Source organism: Vespula pensylvanica, chromosome 9, assembly GCF_014466175.1.
Source record: "Vespula pensylvanica isolate Volc-1 chromosome 9, ASM1446617v1, whole genome shotgun sequence".
Classification (NCBI taxonomy): Eukaryota; Metazoa; Arthropoda; class Insecta; order Hymenoptera; family Vespidae; genus Vespula; species Vespula pensylvanica.
In genome coordinates, this window is record NC_057693.1 from 4,510,176 (window position 1) to 4,532,261 (window position 22,086).

The 22,086-nt window shown below is 44.6% G+C and overlaps 1 protein-coding gene across 6 annotated transcripts in view; it reads left to right on the forward strand.

Moving 5' to 3' along the window:
• Positions 1-11,044, forward strand: part of LOC122631609 — a 17,546-nt gene extending 6,502 nt beyond the window's left edge. For 3 of the 6 annotated variants that reach the window (XM_043817525.1, XM_043817527.1, XM_043817528.1), the window contains exons 2-12: positions 3,602-3,707; positions 3,782-4,004; positions 4,084-4,599; positions 4,671-5,589; positions 5,678-5,791; positions 5,886-6,281; positions 6,354-6,700; positions 6,781-7,296; positions 7,381-7,493; positions 7,583-7,793; positions 7,887-11,044. In XM_043817525.1, coding sequence (XP_043673460.1) covers positions 3,617-3,707; positions 3,782-4,004; positions 4,084-4,599; positions 4,671-5,589; positions 5,678-5,791; positions 5,886-6,281; positions 6,354-6,700; positions 6,781-7,296; positions 7,381-7,493; positions 7,583-7,793; positions 7,887-8,463 — 4,023 coding nt within the window. In that variant the 5' untranslated portion in view covers positions 3,602-3,616 and the 3' untranslated portion in view covers positions 8,464-11,044. Of the gene's footprint in view, positions 1-944; positions 1,095-2,776; positions 3,340-3,601; positions 3,708-3,781; positions 4,005-4,083; positions 4,600-4,670; positions 5,590-5,677; positions 5,792-5,885; positions 6,282-6,353; positions 6,701-6,780; positions 7,297-7,380; positions 7,494-7,582; positions 7,794-7,886 lie in introns of those variants that run through there. The other 3 variants (XM_043817523.1, XM_043817524.1, XM_043817526.1) reach the window with 3 other exon arrangements.
• The last annotated feature ends 11,042 nt before the right edge of the window (positions 11,045-22,086 follow it).

Genomic DNA, 22,086 nt, shown 5'->3' on the forward strand with positions numbered 1-22,086 from the left:
TCGCGCGCCACGATAATTGTTGTTTATCACGGTTGATCGGACTAGACGATCTCGATCTCGTGATAAACTGCTAGTGTCATCGTGACGTCAATCAATATCAAAGTTGATATTTTACTATAGCATATTTTGTAATTGTTTGCATTCTCGTATCGGATAAATTTGTTTAATTACACGATACAAGATATCTTCTCGTATATCCATTTGACATAGATCAAACGATATTCGATCAAGAAGGGTAAGGATCGGCTAAAGTTCGCTTATTAAATTGAACGTTTTCAAAGAGCCTACTCGAAAAAGGTATATCGGCGATAGCCGGTACGCTTGTGTCAAGAGCAAACACTTTCGAGCCGACCTTGACGATGATAGCTCGATACGCGTCTCGAAAATACGACGACCGGGAAGTCACCGCGTGTAAGTTATTCTCGTTGCCGGGCGTCATTGTACTTGAAACATATCGCTGGTTATCGATCGGAAAAAAAATTTCAAATTTTACAACGATCGTTCGTTCGCGAAAAATGAAAAGGGGAAAGCTTTTTTTTTGTTTTGTCTTTTTACGAAAGGCTTTGTCTTTTTACGAAAAATAATCGAACAATAGTGTGCGCCGGTTCGTGCAATGCTTAATCGTTTCCGCGAATCGTGATGCTATTACAATATACATGCGCATAGATACACACGTATATTCTTGCTTATTTCCTTTTTACGGTCTCTTACCATTCGTCTCGTTCGTCCTCGTCGTAAAAACATGCTTTCATGCATTTTTTTCCAACGAGCCACTACGTGGAAGCCTTTGAGAATGTATTATACTTGCGAATAAGAGAAGCGCTACTTTGACGATGATGTCAAATATTTATTAAAAAAAAAGCATCCGTTTATTCGTTCGTTTTCCTTCGGAAAGTAAATAAATAAATGGAAGAAAGATTGTTTCTCCTATCGGTACTTCGTCCTTTCGTTATTCGTTGATGTTAAACGTTATCCGTGTTTCGAAGCTGACCGATTATCATTTAAAGCGTTTACGTACACGCCATTTTATACCTACGCGATCATCGCGGTGGATAGAGGAGAAGGAAGGAGGGCCAAGAGTTCGAGGCGCATCGGTAAGAGTTCAATTCATTTATTCGTCGACGTGCTTCGTACTCCATAATGTTTTATTTATTCGTGATAAGGGAGGTCGTAGGTTGGGCCACTTAAACGCCTCGACAAAACGACTAAATTGCAATCGTTTAATATTTGCGATCGTATTATATGGCTCGATCCCCAGTTTCTCTTTATCTCTATCTTCTTTCCAACGTCATTCGTGTCGCCCACTTTAAACGAACGTGTCGGATAGGCCCTCGGACGATACCCTACTATTCGTTGTTATTTACTTCGTAATAGTCTCTACATGACGCAACGAGAATGAAAATATCGCTCGTAACCGCTTACCAGCTATGAGATATTACTTAATATATGTATGTAATAGAGATCGTAAAGTTTTCGAGATATTCCAAGATCGTACTCTCTATTTCCAAAAGTCGAGCAAATCGTTGACAGCCGCGAATTATTTTCGCGAAGAAGAAAGGAGATCGAAAGAACGTAAAATAGGAAATGAAGTCGTACGACGTAACGAGTAAGGGAAGAGGCTTTATCGAGAAGTAGGCAAACTGTGTTTTCTCGTAGCGTAACCTTGTACGTTCTCATTGACGCACGAGTAGTGTACGCTTCGACGGCCGCGTTAACCCTCGACCTTGTATCCGTATCAATGTTATTTCGTATATTCTCTCTACGAAATTAGAATGTTTTCAGATTTTGGAGGAGTAACGTCGATCTTCGTATCGTTCGGCATGGATCATTTAACTCTTGCGGGAAATAGGTCGCGTAAAAATATTATCGTAAACTACGAAAGATAATACGTCGTAATATAAGAAACTTCCATATGTATAGTACCTAAGTAATGCGGACCTTGACCGTTGTCGATCTTACGGCTTTCCTTCTCCCAGGCGACGTTAGCCGTTAAGGAAGAAAAGCGTTAAAGGTGGAAAAGCTGATGGTGGCAACAAATTGTGCCATGTGAAACGACGACGACAACGACGAAGAACGGTGAGAAGTCAAGGCACCGTCGCAATGCCGTCGACCGTCCCAGAATAGCACGCGTTCGTCGTGTTTCTCGTGTTGCTTCTCGTCGTTGCGTCGCTCTTTCCCATCGTCGTGGTCGTCGTCGTCGTCGTCGTCGTCGTCTTCGTCTTTGTTCTCGGCAACGATGTTACTAACAGCCGTTCGCAATATATGTACGTTCGACCAATCCTATAGCACGTCGATGCGTCACACCTGTCTAAACGGCAAAGGTCCTGTTGAAAAAAATTGTTTATCGAAAGGAAAGCGTTATCGCGTCGCGCGCAGGCAAAAGTATCGTCTCGAAGGTTTTTACTTGGTTGCTACGAGTGCCTGCGTTCGATCCAATTTAATCTTTTATCTCCATCGACGTGATATTCCGTAATCGCTATTCTTCAAGATGTATCGACGTCGTTGTTATGTTTGTTTCATAGCAGATATATTCATTCTGCGAATTGAGGGAATTACGTCGAGTATCAAATTCGAAGAACTTTTATCGACGATCGATAGCGCTCGTAGGCAACGATATTTTTTTTTTACGCTATTGCAAATAATTATTTCGAAATGGTATTTTGTTTTCACGAAAACACATTTGCTCGTTACGTATCGAGAGAAAACGTTTTCTCGAGTTAGTTTCGGCGAGACGCGAGGCAGGCGCCAGGAAGTCTCGGTGTCTGCTTCCACGTCCAACCCTCGCTTTTTGACCCCGACTTATATGTCGAATATAATGTTTGTCACATTGAAATTCATCGCGATGGAATCGTAAATTTGATGCGGTTCGAGTTGCATTAACAGTTCGCGGCTATGGTTAAGAGCCTACGGTCGAGCGTCGCTTAGCGAGAAATAAATTGTTATAAATCACGGTGGCCATTGGTTTTAAACCCATTTACGCGTAATTTACCTAAACTCGATTTATATTTTCTTCGAGATATATGGTTGGAAATTGCTATAATTAAACGTCATCAAAGATGTTTCATGCGTAAAAACTAGTCTAGTGTTGTCGATATTCATTCTAATTTGCTATTGCATCGTTAAACGGTCTAATAACTCAGCTATCTACGCGCATAAAGTTGCTCCCAGACGTTCGGTCAATTAAGCTCGTTCCCAGAGCTCAAGTCCGTTTTGCAGTATACCGAGGCACATAGGCGTGCGCGCACGCACGCACGCATGTACGCACGCACGCACGCACGCACGCACGCACGCACGCACGCACCAGGGGTAACGGTATCGAGGAACGTGCGCGTATCGTAGGTATGTCTCGTTTTCGTCATATCGTGAAAATACTCGCGTTATCTCCGCAATTATAAGCAGCCAAGGTTCCCTTTCGCGAACTACGCGAGTTTATCGTTTGTCGTTACGTAGAAACGCGACGACACGTGTAACTACGTCTATTTAGCTACGTGCGTTTAAGCGACATCGATAATTGAATTAAAAATGAAATTATATTACTTAGAGTACTTAAACGTTACGACTGTAAATGCGTTTGATGAAAAGAAAAAAAATTGTGTTTCAGGAAGCACAGATCAAGATGCCGAGATCGTGGGGAATTTTTGGCCTCCTGCTGATTCTGGTCTTTTTCGAGATCACCGAATCCGATCGTTGCCTTACGAAGCTAGAAGGTACGCATGGTTCGACGATGCATGCTCTATGATAGTAACAATTACGAGCTTTCACTTCGATATCCTTTTCGCAGAAGTTAATCCGAAACGGTTGGTCATCGTCGACAGTCAAACCGTTGGCTTGCGGTTCGAAGTTTCGCGAAAGATCACTCAGAGATTAGTCACTCACGTTACCAAGATCTTTTTGGAGGAGGTATTAGGCTATACGGATGTAGAGATCGTCGAGAAGGACGACGATTCTTACATCAAAGATATTTACGAAAGATTGTCCGACCGTTTGGTTTCCGGGGTTAGAAAGTAAGTAGATTCGCACGTTTCGTCGATTCGAGGAAAAAGAAAGAAACAAGGTGTATTTGTATCGTTCTCCTTAAAAAAGGTTTCCCGACGCAATGGTAAATATGGAGGTATGGATACCGCCGCAGGAAGATACGATGCCGTTGTTGAACAAATACGACGTGAAAGAATGCGGAGCGGTCGCGCCACCGGGACATTTTGCCTGGTTCGTACCGGAGAAATTGTACAGCATCGAGGATAGCTGGGTGACGTTTGTCAATCGGGAAAGCGCAGCACGCTTCGACGTTTCCGAATCGAATCTACTTCGGATCAAGAACTTTACGATCAATCCGATTACGAATGGGTATTACTGCGAGACGTCCTTTTGTCAGCACGGTATGTACGTTCCTCGGCAATGCCAAACTTCCGACAAGCAGGCCCAACCTTGCGCTCTACTCCTGGCCGGTCATCCTGACGTAACGTCCTTCGTCAAAGAGGATATCGACAGCTTAAATCTTTACGTCAAAGTAGCTTGGGTCGGATCTCATCTGAGAGAGCTGACGAAAAGTCTGATCGAGGAATACACTAACCAGTCGCTAAATTCTCCTTCCGACATCAGGTATTGGATCCGTTTATATTCCCATATCGGGATGTCAATAACGAGCAATGTTTTCTTTTACTCGCAATCAGGCAAAGGTCGCTGGTCATCGTTCATTGGACACCGAGTGTCGTGATACCCAACGAGAGGGATTTCGTGAGCCTCAATTTTCCACGTTGCGGTACGAACAACTCCCAGCTGGGTTGCGCCTACGAGACGAACAGACTGACTAAAGTCGTCTGGACGGGACTGGAGTCAGCGGCAAAGTTTGCCTTCGAGAGCATAAATCGTGTCAAGTTCACGTCGGCGATGTATGAAAATTTGATCGATCGATACAACCTGTACTCGAAGAACGTCGACGAGGCGAAGATCGCCTGCGGTTGGCTTACGGACAATATAAATTACGCGATGTACAGGTGGATGCCGAATAATGCCGATAAAAACACTCTTTATGTCGGTGGAATATTCCCAATGACCGGCACGTCCTACACTGCCAAATCTATCGTGTTCGCTGCCAAAATGGCGAAAGATGCGATAAACGTTAACAATAGTCTTTTGAGGGACTACAACCTGACGCTATTGGCGAGCGACGGCCAGTGCAAGTCCGACATGGTAATGAAATCTTTCATCGATTACATCGTCCATAATTTTTACGAGAAGCTCGTCGGCGTTCTTGGACCAGCTTGCTCCGAGACCGTCGAACCGCTGGTCGGCGTGTCGAACCATTACAAGACCGTGATCATCAGTTACAGCGCCGAAGGGTCCAGCTTCAAGGATCGAACTAGATACCCTCACTTCTTCAGAACGATCGGTGAAAATAAACAGTACAAATACGTCTATCTGTATCTTCTTCAGCGATTGGGATGGCGTCGAGTCGCGTCGTTGACCGAAGATGGACAAAAGTACACGGAATACATATCTTACATGCAGGACATGCTACGCGACAATGGCATTACGTTCGTGGCGAATGCAAAGTTTCCGAGAGAATGGGATCCCGACGTGATAACGAAGGTGCGTAACGAGGTGGCGTTCGCGGATCTATCAATCATTGTTAGCTCGCTTCTCGTATTTTGTAACATCGTTTTATCTATTCTTTTAGAGCCTTCAAGATTTGAAGCAGAAACGGGCGAGGATAATTATCGCCGACGTGTACGATCAAGTCGCGCGACAAGTCATGTGCGAAGCGTACAAACTGGAAATGACGGCTGTCCAAGTAAGGCTTCCATCGCTTCAAATCCCAGGCCGTATCTTTCGGATATGAAAAAAAAATTAACTTTCGTTTTGCTCCTTCGTTTCGTTCCTTCTAGGGATACGTTTGGTTCTTGCCTTTATGGCTTCGTACACAGTGGTACGATACCGATCAATATAACGCACAAGGCGAGCAGGTTCCGTGCAGTACGATTGAGATGACAAAAGCAATAAATGGGCATCTCGGTCTGTCGCATGCGTACTTTGCATCGGACGATGATATCATGCAGGAAGGTATAACAGTGCGGCAATGGCGCGATCGTTACGAGTCCTTCTGTTATTTGCGAAATCAAGTGCCGTCCAATTACGCTGGGTATGCCTACGACGCCATGTGGACCTATGCCTACGCGATGGATGCTCTACTCAAAGAAAATCAAAGCTACGTATTTCAGCTTCATAGCAATGACACGGTCAATCGTTTGACCAGCATCATCGGTGCTACCGATTTTAACGGGGTTCGTAATACCTTCCTTCGATAGGACGATAGATCCGCTAGGACGACTCTCTTCTATTTCAACTTTTTATAGGTCTCTGGTCGAATCAAGTTCATTGGCGGACCGTCCAGATACTCCATCATCAATGTCGTGCAGAATATAGATAACGAAATGCACATCGTTGGAAATTTCTATCCAAACATTTCAGAAATGGGAAACGAAGTGACAGGCGGAAGATTGGATCTAAACATATCCGCGTTCGTATGGCTGTCGAAAACTATGCCCGACGACGGCTCGGAGCCTCCTCCTAAATGCGTTTTCAGCGGACTCGCTGAACTTTTGGAAGTTTCCTGCGAAGCAGCCATCGTGATCGTTAACATCATTGGTTTTGGCCTGCTCGGAATATTGCTCATCATTGGTTTTATTTTTGTCAAGAGAAAGTAAGTAAAGTTCCTAAAGATCTTGTCGTTCTTTCGCACAGCGTGGCAAACGTTTTCCCTTTGTTTTTCTGTTCGACCAGGTACGACGAGAAAGTTCGCCTTCACGAGAGATATATGAAGACCTTGGGTCTTGACTTTTCCAAATTGGATACCTCGAGCCTAGACAAATGGGAGATACCGCGAAATAGAGTTGTGATCAATAGAAAGATCGGAGAGGGTGCCTTCGGTACGGTATACGGTGGCGAAACTTTTTTCCCTGAAAAGGGTTGGCTGGCTGTCGCGGTGAAGACCTTAAAGGTTGGAAGCTCGATCGACGAAAAATCAGACTTTTTGAGCGAGTTCGAAGTCATGAAAAGGTTCGAGCATAAAAATATCATCAAGCTGCTCGGCGTTTGCTTAAAGTGCGAACCTGTTCTCACGGTTATGGAATTCATGCTGTACGGTGATTTGAAGACGTATCTACTCGCGAGAAGACATTTGGTAAACGATCAGAGCTACGAGGATTCGGACGAGATATCGAATAAAAAATTAACGGCTATGGCCTTGGACGTTGCCAGAGCTCTGAGTTACTTAGCGCAATTAAAATATGTTCACAGGTAAATCATTCTTATCAGATGTATCGAAGTAATCCGTTCGTCGAACTAATTCCGATCGCGGTTAATCGAAATTCTTTTCCTCAGAGACGTGGCTTCTCGTAATTGCCTGATAAACGCACAACGAGTCGTTAAGCTCGGCGACTTTGGTATGACCAGACCGATGTACGAGAACGATTATTATAGATTCAATAGAAAAGGTATTTTTTCATTAAACGAATCGTTCGACCGTCTTACATCTGCAATGCATTTCGACTTTGTTCAATCGTGAATCGTTTCTTATGCCAAGCAGGTATGTTACCCGTACGATGGATGGCACCGGAGTCCTTGGGTTTGGGAATATTCAGCGCTGCTTCCGACGTATGGTCGTATGGCGTTTTGCTCTACGAGATTATTACATTTGGGAGCTTCCCTTTCCAAGGGATGAGCAATAACGAGGTTTTGGCTCACGTTAAGGCCGGCAATTGTCTCGTAGTTCCTAAGGGCGTCAAGTCGCCGCTGTGAGTATTCGAGACAACGGATCGAAGAAACGAAGACAATTCACAGAGGTCAGCGAAATTTCATCGAAACTAACGTTGTTTCTTATCCCGCAGAGAAAACTTGATGTACTCTTGCTGGTTCGTAAATCAAAACGAGAGACCGTCGGCACCGGAGATCGTCGAGTTTTTGGCGACGAATCCTCGAATTTTATCTCCTTGCCTCGACGTACCGCTCGCGAGCGTACAGCTGGAACATACCGGGCAAATGGAGATGCATCTGACGAATAGCGTGAGAAAGTTCTCTTTGCCCTGGTCGCAGCAACAACAACAGTCCACGCAATCGTCGGATCCAACGTCGTCGATTACGACGAGTCCACCTCTACTCGAAATAAGTTCTCACGATGACAATCAAAATCTGGAGTTCTGTTCGGACAGAAGAGTTTCCAGTCAAGACGGTACAATTCCTTTGTTAGGTCTCGAAAGAACGGTAAAGGGGCTCGTTGCTTCTCGCCAGAATTCCAACAAGCAACAGAAAGACACTGTGCACAAGTACGTCAATCTTCTGCCAGGAATGGTGACCTCGACGAGGCAACTCAGTAAGAATGGCAGTGCGAGGAACGTACAAACGGAAGAAATGGTGTCCATGGTGCCAACGAATAACAAGGATACCGAGGAAGTCTCCATTCTCTGATGTGGCCTCTAGTCAAAAGTTTTAGATAATGTATAGATGTATAGAGTTTAACCGATCAGTGGAGGCCGCCGTTGCATTGTAAAAAGACATACAAGCGTATAACGTACGTGGACGAGTTATAAAGAGGCAGAATGGAGCTTAGAATTTAAATCGATGGTTGCTAGTTCGCGGTATATATCTTTTGTTAGAACTTTTTAAGAGCCAAAGAATAACAATTTCGTTACATTTGTTCTACCGAGAAAGTTTATGGTAGAGCCAATTGATGATCAAGCTCTGGATCGCTGCCAGAATTCTTGGCCAGTTTTACAAGCTACGGCTATTCCAAAACAATGTATACCAAAATATTCTTCCTTTTTAAACGTACAATCTTTGTACTAGATGTGCGATCAATATTTACGCCGGATTCCTAGAAATACGAAGGTGCGACCAGAAGGTCAAACGTTCGACGAAGCCTTAAACCTCGTTGTAGATTTTTTCGCGTATAAATAAAACAAAGTTAGAGATCTAAAATAGATACAAGACGATATTCCGTCGCATTAGTCGGTCGGAAGATATAATAGGATACTTAAGTGGATTGCGTAGCTTTCGTTAGCAATAAGGCGCACGCGTTCGTCGACTGTCGAGACATTTTAGAAAGAAAGTACTGGCCAATTTGATCCTAAATTGTACATCGATTGACTTCCGCTCGATCTACTTTTGAGACTGATACATACATAGTAAAATTAAGCCATGTTTATTACGATCTGATGTTATCGATATATAGAGACACTGTTTCACCAACGACAATATTAATATCTACGTAAAAAATTTTATAGCGACTTACTCTAAGAGAAAAAGAAACAAATTTGCATTTTCTTCCTTTCTCGAATAATAGATATCTTATCGTAAAGAGATTAATTCTATAGAGTCAACGTGTTTCCTTACTTTTTCTCCGTTTATATAGACGTCTATATTTATTCATTTTCATAATAGTACGAGAAGAGAGACGGTTCGTTTTAAACGGAGCCGGATAGTATAATATTCCGCAAGACTTTTAAATTAAAAAAAAAAAAAAAAAAAAAAAAAGAAAGAAAATGCTATTATTTTACGTGCACACATGCAGAGTAGTGAACCGCTCTCGCTTTATTTATTTTTATAACACTTATATATAGACAAAGTATCTTTCGAATATCAAGAATGATATTATTTTCAACTTCGAACACTTTCTACAACGTTTTTATCACTGTAATTCGACAGCATAATATTGAAAGATATTAAAAATTGATTCAAACGAAAAAAAAAAACAAAAAAAAAAGAAAAAAAGAGAAAAGAAAAGCAAAAAGAAAAAAATGAAAAAACGAAACTAGCATTATGGTACATAAACTATAGCATTTGATAAAATCTTATATATTGAAAGAGCAAATGGCAAGAGCCATGACATTTCTTAAAAACGTGTTTTATCTAAGCTCGTAACAATATCTTTCGTTGCAATTATTATAAATTTTTACTTATATGTAGCGTAGTATGTATATGTAATTGTAAATGTATTAGGTCATTTTTAATCACGATCACTCACGTTATCAAGCCGACTGCGCGACCTCGATCGATCTTTATCGATTCTGTTGTCATTTTATCCTCGCTGAATTTCATTAATTTAATATTCGTTTAATTGTTAAATTTGTACGGTATCGTAAAACTATTTATTAATTTACAAAGAGAAGCTTTCTGAAGAGATATAGGAACTAGGTTGTTTCTTCGTTTTAATGGATAAAGAAAGCTCGATGAACGGGAATTCGATCTGTTATGTCAATTTAGAATAACGTTAAGAGGCGAACAGTGAAAAGCTTGAAAAGTTATTAGTTATAAATGATCATTATATCGATACATAATGTAATGTATTGATTTTGTTGGCAGAAATCGTACAGCTGGAATTTAGAGAAATATTTGGCATTCTGATTTCTCTTCGTCTTTCACGAAATAATTTTACCGATTAAACGGATCAAAAATTTTTTATCTCGCGCGCGATGTTGAGAAATCGATTTCGCGAAAGACGTAGGAAATGTCAATTCTTGTTTCTAATTCAATTCCAGTCTTTAGCTTTTAGATATCTAAACGCGTAAGATTCGTATTTTTACTGCAGAGCATTCCTAGTCTTCTTATTGGAGGAAAAGCAGTATATAAAAATAAATGACAAAAAATTCCAACACCGTGAACGATATTACACCTGTCTTCGGTGATGCTCGATCTTTCCGGATCTTTGCGTATCGCAATCGTAGACTCCTATTGTTTACTTAATTATAACGAATAGCGTTAATGCGTTGGTACAGTATCGACCAAATTTTCTTCCTACTTGTTAGCTTTACGAGGAAACGATTGACGTTTCAGAAGGTCTATTTTTCGAGATTTTTGATTTTACTCTCACAGACAATACATCATTATTTATTCTTACATTATGTGCATGAACAAAAGAGTTTGGCACACGAGCACCCACGCACACTCTGTATATTATTATTTTGTACATACGAAGCATGTCCGATAATGTTTATTATTCCCGAATTATATGTTAAAAGAACGTTCGATTTATAAAACATTTTTTATCTCACATTATTTTTGTGGCCTTCCCTTCTCTCCGTAAAAATCAATTCAATTTGGCGCGCTCGAGACGAACCGTCTGTAGCGTCGATCGACGGTACTTGAGTTGTCTACTTCAGTATCAGTTGGTACTTTATCGGCTGTGTGCGAGCGCTTTTTTTAATCGTCAATCTCATAAACAGTTTTAGCCAATTAGCTCAGGATGGCACTCCTATAACGATATCATTAAAATATTTAATTCTTTACGTAACGAATGGAGATGATATTAATGAAAAAAACCATTGGAAAAGATGTCCTGTTTTATTCGACGACTAATTCCTCGCGCGATTCGGGACATCATTGTGGGGATGAGAAAAAAACGAGGATTACAAAAACTCGTAAAATATGCGCACGGCGCCGAGAAAGAACGATGATGCGGGTTCGTACGAATTCCAAAGCTTTCAAGATTCTACGATATCACCGTCTTAACTTACGATACCACGACGTTTTGTATCCTCTTTCACAATTTCTTTAGTTTTCTTGCCTATCGAACGATATTCGAAATTGATATAGGAAATCGTATGCACGTTGCGTTATTACGCAAGAGGAGGAGGTTTTCGAGCGTTGATACCGATTTAAATAAAATATTCTAACGAGACCATTCTCTTATCTACGATTGAGAAGACACGGTTTCTCGTGAAAGGAAAGAAAAGTAGCGGCGAAAAGGGAAGAAAAAAATATATATATAAGGAGGTAGAAATAAAGGGAAGGAGACACTTCTCGTGGAGGATCTCTCGGAGCGATCTCTCGAAGAGTAGTACCTACTAATGGCATCGAGAAACGATCTCTTTCTTATTTCTCTCTTTCCTTTCTTTCTCATCGAGAAACGAAGCTCTCGCTTTGTGCTCGTAGCGAGCGCGCTTAACTCCCGGTGTGTCGCGAGTTTCGTTTATACGACGTAACGCGCGTACAGTTACGTAAGATCGTGCGGGCGTTCGAGCTTATCTGATTGTCCACCGTAGACCCGGCCAGAAGTCGTTTCTCGAAAGTTATGTCGCATGCACGTGAAGAGAGGAGGAGGAGGAGAAGAAGAAGAAAAAGACTCGCTGAAATTGCACAAGAGACTCCTCCAAGAACCCTTTTTTCTTCGTGCCTCTTTCGATCGTCGTTATTCACCGAGAATCGAATCCTTCGATACACCGATCGACGTACCACGACCGAATGAGTTTAGGATCTATAAACGAGAATGTTATTCGTCGTTAAACGGACAAAAGTAATGGAACTGTAAACGTTAACGACGCGTCAAGTTTCTAACGGAAATCTGACAAGATTAATTACAAATCAGCCGAGATAATTATTTATCCATGACGGCTTAACGCCGGCACTTGCATTTTATGCAAATATGCAGAGCGTGCGCTTCTTATATCACTCGGAGACGGCGACGAAGGTATAAAATGTCGTTGGTAGGATAGACAATCTCTGGACCACTCGTCCTCTCTCTCTCTCTCTCTTTCTCTTTTGTTCTATCTCATTCCGAAGCTCTATAAAGCGTCTTCATTACAGAGCGAGGTGTCGTGTTACTTTAATTACACATCACGGTCATCGTAAACGTTCGTCCGTAAGTGAAGCCAATAAACACAAAGGAAAGCTCCGTTAAAAGATCACGGTGGACCGGATAAATCTTAGTAGCGAGTCAGTTATGCTCGCGTGGCTACGGTCGTGTCGGTGGGCGTGAATGGCTGAGGAAAGAGACGTATTTGCGTTGCACGCACCGCGTCTCCCCGCTCGCTTTGATTTACAAATATGCGAGGCATTGGGAAATGGACCCCCCCCCTCTTTCTTTGCCTCTCTCTCTCTCTCTCTTTCTCTCTCTCTCCCTCCGTCTATCTACCTGAAACGACAATCCGTTTCATTTGGTTCGAAGATCAATCACGAGCTCGCGTTTGAATCTCGAAGAGGGTCAAGCTAAAGGTCAGTCCAACCGAGAAGAGCCACTTTAAATCTGTTTAACGTCTCGGCATAGCGAATACGGTAGCAAAGAGAGCCCGTGGATCCATTAGAGGATGGAATTAGTTCTGCGCATGAGCCAAGGGTAATGCGACGATGCGGAGACGATGCGGAGGACGTTGGCGAAGGCGGCACTTGGCCAGGGAGAAAAAGAGAAACAGAGAAAGGAGGTAAGAGGGAAGGAAAGGGAAACGAAGTCCGGCTATCACGCTGGCCGGAGGTCGCGGATTTATGACCGGCCGGGTTTTATGCGCTGTTTGCCGAGGAAGAAGGAGCAGCGAGCGAAGGAAAGAGAGAGACCTTGATTATTTCCTAGTCCGCTTTTACATTTCAATTTAGTTTCTTTGACCGTTCGCTCGTTCGCAATAGCCTTACGAGCGACGGTAGACAATCGGAGGACGAAAGCCGTATTTTCTTCTTATTTTGAAATTCTAATCGTCTACGTCTTGATTTCGCCTTTCCGTCCTAACGATCCATACAAGTAAGAGAGCAAACTAATTAGTTGGGATTATTAGAGACAATATGGCAAATTACGCTTAGTCAGTCTGCCCGTGGCGAGATCGTGCGCAAAGATAGACAACAACGCGCTCGGAGCGTCAGCGCGATTTCGTTCATTAATTATACGCGACCTGACTATTACAAGATCGCTTTAATTGCACTTACGCAATCGGAGCTTCGATCGATATATCACGCCGCACCGAGTCGGAACCTCCCCGGGGGGTGTTCCGCGACGACGTGTATAGACCCGTCGGCCTGCCGTGCCTTCGTTTTTTCTTCTCTCTTTTTTTCCTCTCTTTTACAGCTTCGACGAACGCCCCAAATGATTTACAAATTAACGCGATTAAGAAGCCGGTTTGCTTCCCTCTCTCTCAGGGACAACGTTCTTTGATCTTTCGACGATTAATAACGTTTCTTTCGAATCCAGCCAAGGATCATTTGTATTTCCTGTTCGACGTTCTCAACAACATCGTTTTCGTGCGAAAATACCGGTCGATTTTATTCGGTGAAGACGAAAAGGGCTATCGACGCGGGCTAAGCCCGTATGTGATCCTGTACGTTCAAGAGATCACGGTGACACGCAGTCGCACGATAAACGATTTATCGTGGAAAAATAAAAGTACGAGGAGCTCCGTAATCGCGTTACGTTCGGTTACGCTCGTAGGTCGAAGCCTAGCGCTCTTTCATCCTCTAGCTTTTTTTTTCGTTCACTTTTGTAGCTCGTAAAGTATCTCGGTTAAACTTACCGAGCGCTCGCACGGTACGAGTTACGATACGAACGATGTAATTCGCCTTGGTATCGTATCTCTTAGTTTATGCTTATATAATCGCGCATTATGATTGCAGTTACTAGGACCGTGCGCCGGCGTCGTTAACACATCGCACCGGAGGCTCAAATGAGTCAGAATGACCTCTCACCGCGGCGAGATATCCAGTACCGTGGATCGAATGTCCGACACCCACGGTTCGTCGATCGCCGATAGATCACGCTCGATCGTAAATAGATCATTCGCTGGTGCACGTGGGCGCGGCGAGGCCCGAAATCGAGGCGTTATCAAGAGCGATTTTTCTCACCTATCGCTCTCTATCTCCCTTTCTTTTCTGTGATTCGGAAATGTCATCGGACGGTTCAGAGGAAAAGGACTTTTGTCTCGGTTCGCGAGGAAACGCGAACGGTCAACAAATGTTAAAGGTGCGAGAATTGCGCAATCGATTCTATTGGGGTACCAGAGCGAAACGTAAATTCGCCTTTTTCTCGACTACTATCGAGTACCTACTCACTTTGTTCGCGTTAATGGATCACGAGCGAGCCCCCGTTTTGCAGGAACGTAAACGTTTTTGGTCGAAGTAAGCCCGATCGCGAAGTTAGCACGATGCGAAATTGGAGGAGGAGGAGAGGGAGGTGGTGGTAGTTTCCTAACGAAACTATGTCGATAGGCAACGTGTAGGTACGCGCGCTCGGCGGGGGTTGATGAAAGTTATTATGCAGCGTTAACGACCTGCGGATAAGGGGATTGTTTACGATCGCCGTAAGTTAGCCATTGTTTGCTCGCTGGAAAATATTATCTCTCTATCGTTTGTTTTACGACTGCATTCCCGGTTAGTCCGCATTGTCGCAAGAAGAGCAGGGAGCGGGAGACGGGGAAGCTGGATGGAGGTAAACGAAGACGTTCGATCGTTGGTCCTATCGATGGAGATTCGATGGAGATTCTAGTGCGTTAGTGGTCTTGCGTCGTCTTCCTTATGGGCTTCGTTAAAGAAGGAAAAAAAAGCGAGAGTTCGTACGTTTGTGGCAAAACGATGGTCGAGAGAATAAAAGGGAAACGTCTCGTTCAAATTGGACGTTTATTATCGAATTAAACCGAATCGACGTTGCGAATCGATTCACCGGAAATACGTTTACGGCGTGGAAGAATTTTTGGAAGATATTTAACGACGCCCATTAACGTTTCCTACGCTAGCCGAGCCGAGTAGCTATAACCGCGTAGATACTACCTTTCACGTCACTTCATTGTTTGCAAATGTCGATTAACCCTCGCAAGAAGTTCACGATTATTCGAGTGTCTCGTTAACGCTGCTAATTGCAGCCGGCAAGACTTTCGTAGGATTCGTACGGATTTAGTGAGCTCGCGCGGTATTCGAAATCGCCTTTCTTTCTTTCCTGACGTCGGGAGGATCGATAGGACGTGGCCGCGCGTTCGCTCTTTATTTTCACCGAGCGGGAGCGGGCAGGTGAAAAATCGCGACGGAAGAACGGATAGACGTTAACGATGCATTGTCTTAGTTCGCGTACCATTGTTAAATGTCTTCTGGATAAGTGAAACGCGACGACGCGACGACGCGACGCGTTGTTGGCTTTAGAAGAGGCGTTAAGACTTATCGACCTACCGATTTTTTCACATTCCTCTACATTATTCATTTTCCTGGAAAAGAAAAACCTTTCTGATCAAATTATTACGATTTCTGGTCGCGGTAATCGCGAATCATTCGATCACGTTCCCCGATCGAGAATAATCGTTTTTATAATGGATCAAGATCAACAGCTCGCGCAACTATTTGAATACTTTGTAAATTACCGCGACGCTGTTATTGTCTAGCATTTAATGGGCTTTCTAATAGAAAATAAATCGATTTCAATATCGTTCCTTCGAAGGCGCTTCGAATTTACGTGATTTACGCTCTATAATCTCGACATTGCAATGTATTTCGTAAATGAGAGAACGATTATCTCGAAATAGTTATTAGATGAGACGGGGAAAGAACGTTAAGGGGAATAAAAGTTGCGGAAAGTAGAAAGGAATAAAGTTCGAGCGCGAGGCTGCCAACGCGATCGATGGTAGAGAGCTCGCAATGCCGGTGCGGAAACGGGAGGTGGCAATGTCGACGGTATAGCTAATACCTACCACCGCGGAGGTGGTTTCAAACGTGAAATAATCACGCGTGGTCGAGCGACAGACATCGAATGAGTCACGCTCGACGATAATGTGAGCGACTCGCGCTCGTGCTAACTCGAGCTACTTGCCATCTCCCGATGACCGATAACGAGGAGGAGACGAGGAGCGAATGGACGTGTAACGTCGAGAAAAACGGAAGAAACCGAAGAAGCGAACGCCTTAGAAGGCGTACCTCGAGGAAAGGAAATAGAAAAATCAAAGTTACGACTGATTTACCGAGTTGCCTTACGAGTAATCGATTGGTTTGACCAGTAACGGAGCAAAAGGAGGAAAAGCGAGGATTATTTCGATCGCGACGGTCTCGCTCGACTTAATCTCGAGAACGAGACGACGACTTTTCATTGGACGTTTTGCGCGGAGATACCTACGCGACGGCAACGGCGACGGCGACGGCGACGGCGACGTTATAGATAAATTTGCAATTAACGGAATACGAACGGTGCATGCCGGTGCGAATCGTGTCGAATCGATACGATGCGCGTTCTGGGAGGCACGATTTCTAATGTCACGAGGATGCTTCTCCCCCGGGATACGCGGTGCACGTGGGTGTCCCATTAAGATTACCGATCTGCACGAGCATTCATCGCGGCAAGTGTCGAGCGCCGTTTTCTTCGCGTATCTCCTTCGCGCGGTACCTACCTTCCTGCCTAGCTATCCGTGTGCAACGTGCTTCGCGTTTCCTGCCCTCGCCGGAGAGAGGCTTTGACCCTCTCCAAAGGAACGATAATTGCTCCGTTAGAGATTAGATTAAGAATCTCGAGAAACTCGGCCGATCATCCTCCGTACTCCTCCCACCAGGGAGGTTCCCCTCATAAACGAGATCCTTATCGATTTCGAGTTTATCGTAATCGTCTCTTCGTGAAACAGGTATAGCTACCGATCCAGATTCTCCTACGGAGACCTCGATGACACTCCTCAGATAACGTTTGCCAATACGTATGTGTCCGTGTATCTCCTCTCGCGGAATCACGATTCGATTGTACTCCTTTAATTGCGCTCGTTAAAAAGCGTCTACTTACAATTAGTACGCCCTCTGGGTTATATGCTTTATCGCAACGGTACGATCTTTCCAAAGACCTACGAGTACTAAGGCTAAGAAGGACGATAGGTAAGATACTCGGGCAAAGTTTAGCGTATCGATGCATTTTCGCGTGCCGCTCGAATTGTCTCTTCTAAATCAATCTCGTTTCATGGTCGGTCAAGGAGCTGTGAAAACCTAATGAAATCGTTAAGCCGAAGGATAGTTAACGAGACACGTCGCTCGATGTAGACCGACAGGGACCAGTGACTCGACCGGCTTGGGATTTGCGAAGGTGGCGGGAGTCGCACCGTAAACTACTCATCATGGGCACCCCGTGTGGGCTGTCGGGCCATTGTCATTATGAAAATGACGGCGTGGTCCGTAGACGAAGAGTGGTAGTCGAGCGCTCACGCGTCCGTCGAGCGCATAGGCGTCGAGTCCTTCGATTTAACGAATTTTCATTTTCCTCGTCGTCTCGCCTTTCGTAGATCGACGATATCGTCTAGATCGTAATCGTTTCGAAATGTTTCGATCGTGGAATAAACGTATCTTTCGTATCGAATTCTTTTCGAAATCGTTCGACGACACGTATCGCGGTAATGGACGAAACTTGGATTACGCTTATGGCGCGGATACGACTCCGCACGCTATGCAACGTCGTCGCTTGCACGGGCTAGGATCGGAAACGAAATGAATCAGACGCGCACGCGGGAAGTCTGCGTAGTTCTCGCGATCCATAGAAAGGCACAGGTTGATCGAATTAGCGAAGATAGGATAGAAAGTAATAAATCGACGAACGATGGTCGTTGGTTTGTCCATTTCACGGAGCAGCGTCTTTCTCGGTACGAAGATCGTTTGTTACGTTTGTTTCCTCGAAAGGAGATAGACATTTTTGACCAAAGTCGATAGAAAAAATATATCTTTTGGATGGATCGCGCGAGCAGTGTCGATTTCGAACGAGTCTTACGAACCCAGAGAGACCAACGTAGAGACGAGGATGAAACGGTGAAACGCGAGGATGTTACGGACTATCCAATCTCTCGATTTGCATATACCGCGATGAAGAAGGCACGTGGGCTCTCAGGATGGCGGCGAGATGGCCGCGTAATGAGTCGCGCTTATGCATACAAGCAGTGACACCTTCTCCGTCGGAGAGTGTGAATCATCGCCTGGCGGAGATAAGAGTCTTCCTATCGCTCTTCCGCCCCTCGACGGTCTTTTCTTTTCTCTGCCCCGCTCCCTCCCTCCCTCCCTCTCTCTCTCTCTCTCTCTCTCTACCTGTTGCTACGACTCGTTTCCTCTTCTATGTCTTTCGAGCCGTACAATGCCGCACGTGCATCTAGAGACGGCGCCCCGGCAAGCGAACCGGCCAGCAACTAGTTATTATAACTTTAAATTATAGGTATTCGCGTAGGTGACATACAACGGCCGTAAGTGCGTGCGCCGACGATTTATACGAATGCTATGCACGGTTCGCGTAGCCTCTTACCCCCGAGGCTAGAGACACGTAAGTAGGTACGTACCTACGTACACGCTCCAACGTACGTACATACGCGCGACAAATGGGAGTTCTCTTTCAACGACACGCGTCGATCATCGACAGGACAGAACTTTGAATCGTTACGTCGGCTAATGCGATTCGATACGGGTTCGTTCGTTAGTCGCCTTAGATACGTATAAACGTAAGTTTACGTTTATAAAATGATACCTTTGGAGAAGCTATCCCGAAAGGAATGCAGAGCGGAATTCTTGAAGCGAGAGAAACGTCTCGTGCGTATCTACGTACGTACCGTACAACGATTCGGAATTAACGCGCACGATAATGGCCTTTACATAAATTAATTTGTTTTCGCGTCTTCCAAGATAGCACGGCATTAAATGGGAATTTACGTAACGGGAAAGTCGTTACGACCACGCGAGATCCGTAAGCGGCCAAGAATAGTTTATTGTTGAACGTTTATTCTATGTTAATATACATTTATTGTAGTTCGGTACGCGTAAAAATCGTCGTGGCGATTAATTCGATAGGTAAAACAGCTTTTCCAAGATAAGAATTAAACAAATGCTAATTGCGATTAGTTATTACAACGCTATACACAACATCGCGTAGATAACGCGTAGGTGATACAGTACGCCGTTAGTGCGTGCGCCAAGGATTTATTCGACGGTGCGCATTCGTGTTGTACGCTACCCCGCGGCTCGGATAGAACGAACGATCACGCGAGAACCCGGGGAGTGGAACAATTAATGAAATATACAAGCACTGCCTTACAATTCGTCGGATAAAACTGTAAAAACGTTGTTACGCGGGCGGCACGACTCGATAAATTTAATTACCTCGAAACGCGTGTCGAAGGTGGATTGAGTTCGTTCGAGCGCTGCTCGATCGTACTTGCCAAGCGAATTGCGCGATCGCAATTCTCTGCTACGCGCTTGTTTCGAATCTTTAAAGGTTTTCATCTTTAAAATCGTTATTTTAATTACCCCTCGACAAACGGCCGTTCTAGCTGAAAGAATAGGACGAGAGACGACCGACGACGACGGCGAGCGTAAAAATGGCGAACGGAGAAAACGTGTCGACACCCACTTGAATGGTCGCGTTTAGCCAGAGTCCGGTATATAGAGAACGGGGAGCGTGGCTATGGTAAACGCGTGTAATAACGCACACGCGCGATAATAACGCAACCGGATCGGACGTTTGTCGTGAGAGCTAGACCGAGCGAGAGAGCGAGAGCGAGAGGAGGGAGAAGGAAGGAAATACTGCGAACATCGTCGACGTCGACGTCGTCATCCTCGTCGACCGTGTTATAGCCGATATAGAAAGAGAAGAGAGAGAAAGACTCGTGGCGCTCTAGCACATAGTTCGCTCTAGCTATGAATGAATGTGGCGCCAAGTGAATGGAGTGCGTCTGTTCGCCCTTGCCTACGCATTTACGACGCGAGTCGCCCGTCGTCGTCGTCGTCGTCGCCCGTCGTCGTCGTTGCCCGTCGTCGTCGTCGTCGTCGTCGTCGTCGTCGTCGTCGTCGTCTCGAATCCTCTCTTCTCCTCTCTCTCTTTCTCGGTCTTCCTTTGGTTCTCCTATGTCCAAGCGACATGTGCGGAGAATCGTGAGTGTGCGCGCTAGGATCGGTGACTAATTTGCACGCACTTTACCTCCGCACGAATCTTGTTATCCATTTGTCGGACGAGCTAGACCACCGTCCTCGTCGGCGGTTGGGACGGTAAATCTTTTCTCCCTCTTTTTTATCCGTTCGTCGTACGTTTCGTTAATAAATTATTCGTTAAAAATATGAACGTTCGTCGATTACCGTCGTTAAGATTCGTGTCGAAATCGCGACGATTCGTATCGCGAGTATCTTTCATAATTTCCCGCCTAATCGCCATATCTTCGTTCTTCGGTCAGTCTTATAGATACGTAGAGGGAGAGAAAGAGAGAGCGAGAGAGAGAAAGAGAGATAGAGAGAGAGAGAAAGACAGAGTAGTCGCAAAGAGGCGGACACGGACACTTTGTAGTGCACCTTAATCACGCTGACAGAGTCGAGCACTCTTATGCGCGCGTGCGCGACAACAACGGACGGCGGTATCGTTTCTGCGAAATGCCAACCGGTCGGTATCTAGACCTTAAGCGGTCGAGCAACTTTGATGTGACGTGACCAAATTGATTCATGGCTCATTGTCACGCACGCTCTCAAAACCGTTCCCGATTGGTCACCGGTTGCGGCATTTAGACGCCGTTCGGGCGCCGATTTTCATTTTCACGAGTAGAATCAAGAACGACGAACTAAGGTCGTTCCTTCGCACTTTTCTCTATTTTCTCGTAGAAACGTCAATAAACGGGTAATGCAGTTGACATGCCTGTCTCTCGTTAACGAATCCAATAAATCAGTTCGAGCTTGATACTATGAATCGTTTGTGATAATTACTGGTGTCTTTAACACGACGTTCGTTCACGCCACGGTGCATGATTTGGCGGAGCTACATCCTCGAGGGGTGATCGTAAAAATGCCTCGTTCGAGGAAACAAGGCTCCCGTGCTACCTGCCGTAAAGATAAAGAACCGACGAAAAGGTGCCTCCAGAGGAATCGATGCGTCCGATACACGAACGCTCGAACGCACGCACACGCCTTTAACGATCGCCTGGAGGTTCGTCGGCGATCTTATCGGTACTAAGGACCGTGCTCGAATGACGGGCAGGAATTAGGCAATTACGTGCCGCTTAATTGCTAATTACTCAAGAGAGCAGTCGACCGACACTAATTACTCCTACTAACAATTTATATCGTTCATTCTTCTCTAGTAATTAAAGTTTCACGCGACAACGTTTTCGAGGATTCCGATGCTTTCGGAATCTTTGGAGATTACGGTGGAATCTCTTTAATCGGAGCCTAAAATTAGCGGGATCTCCGAGTAGGCTTATTTATCGATCGGAATCGTGGAATAGAGGTCCGTAATCTGTTTGATTACCGGTTTCTCATCGTTTTAAGGGACCGAAAAGGTCAACGAACTTGCAACATCGATGACGTAAAAGAAACGTTGCTACGAACGCTCGAGCGACTATGTAGATCGCGGTAAGAATGCGAACCGATGGAAAA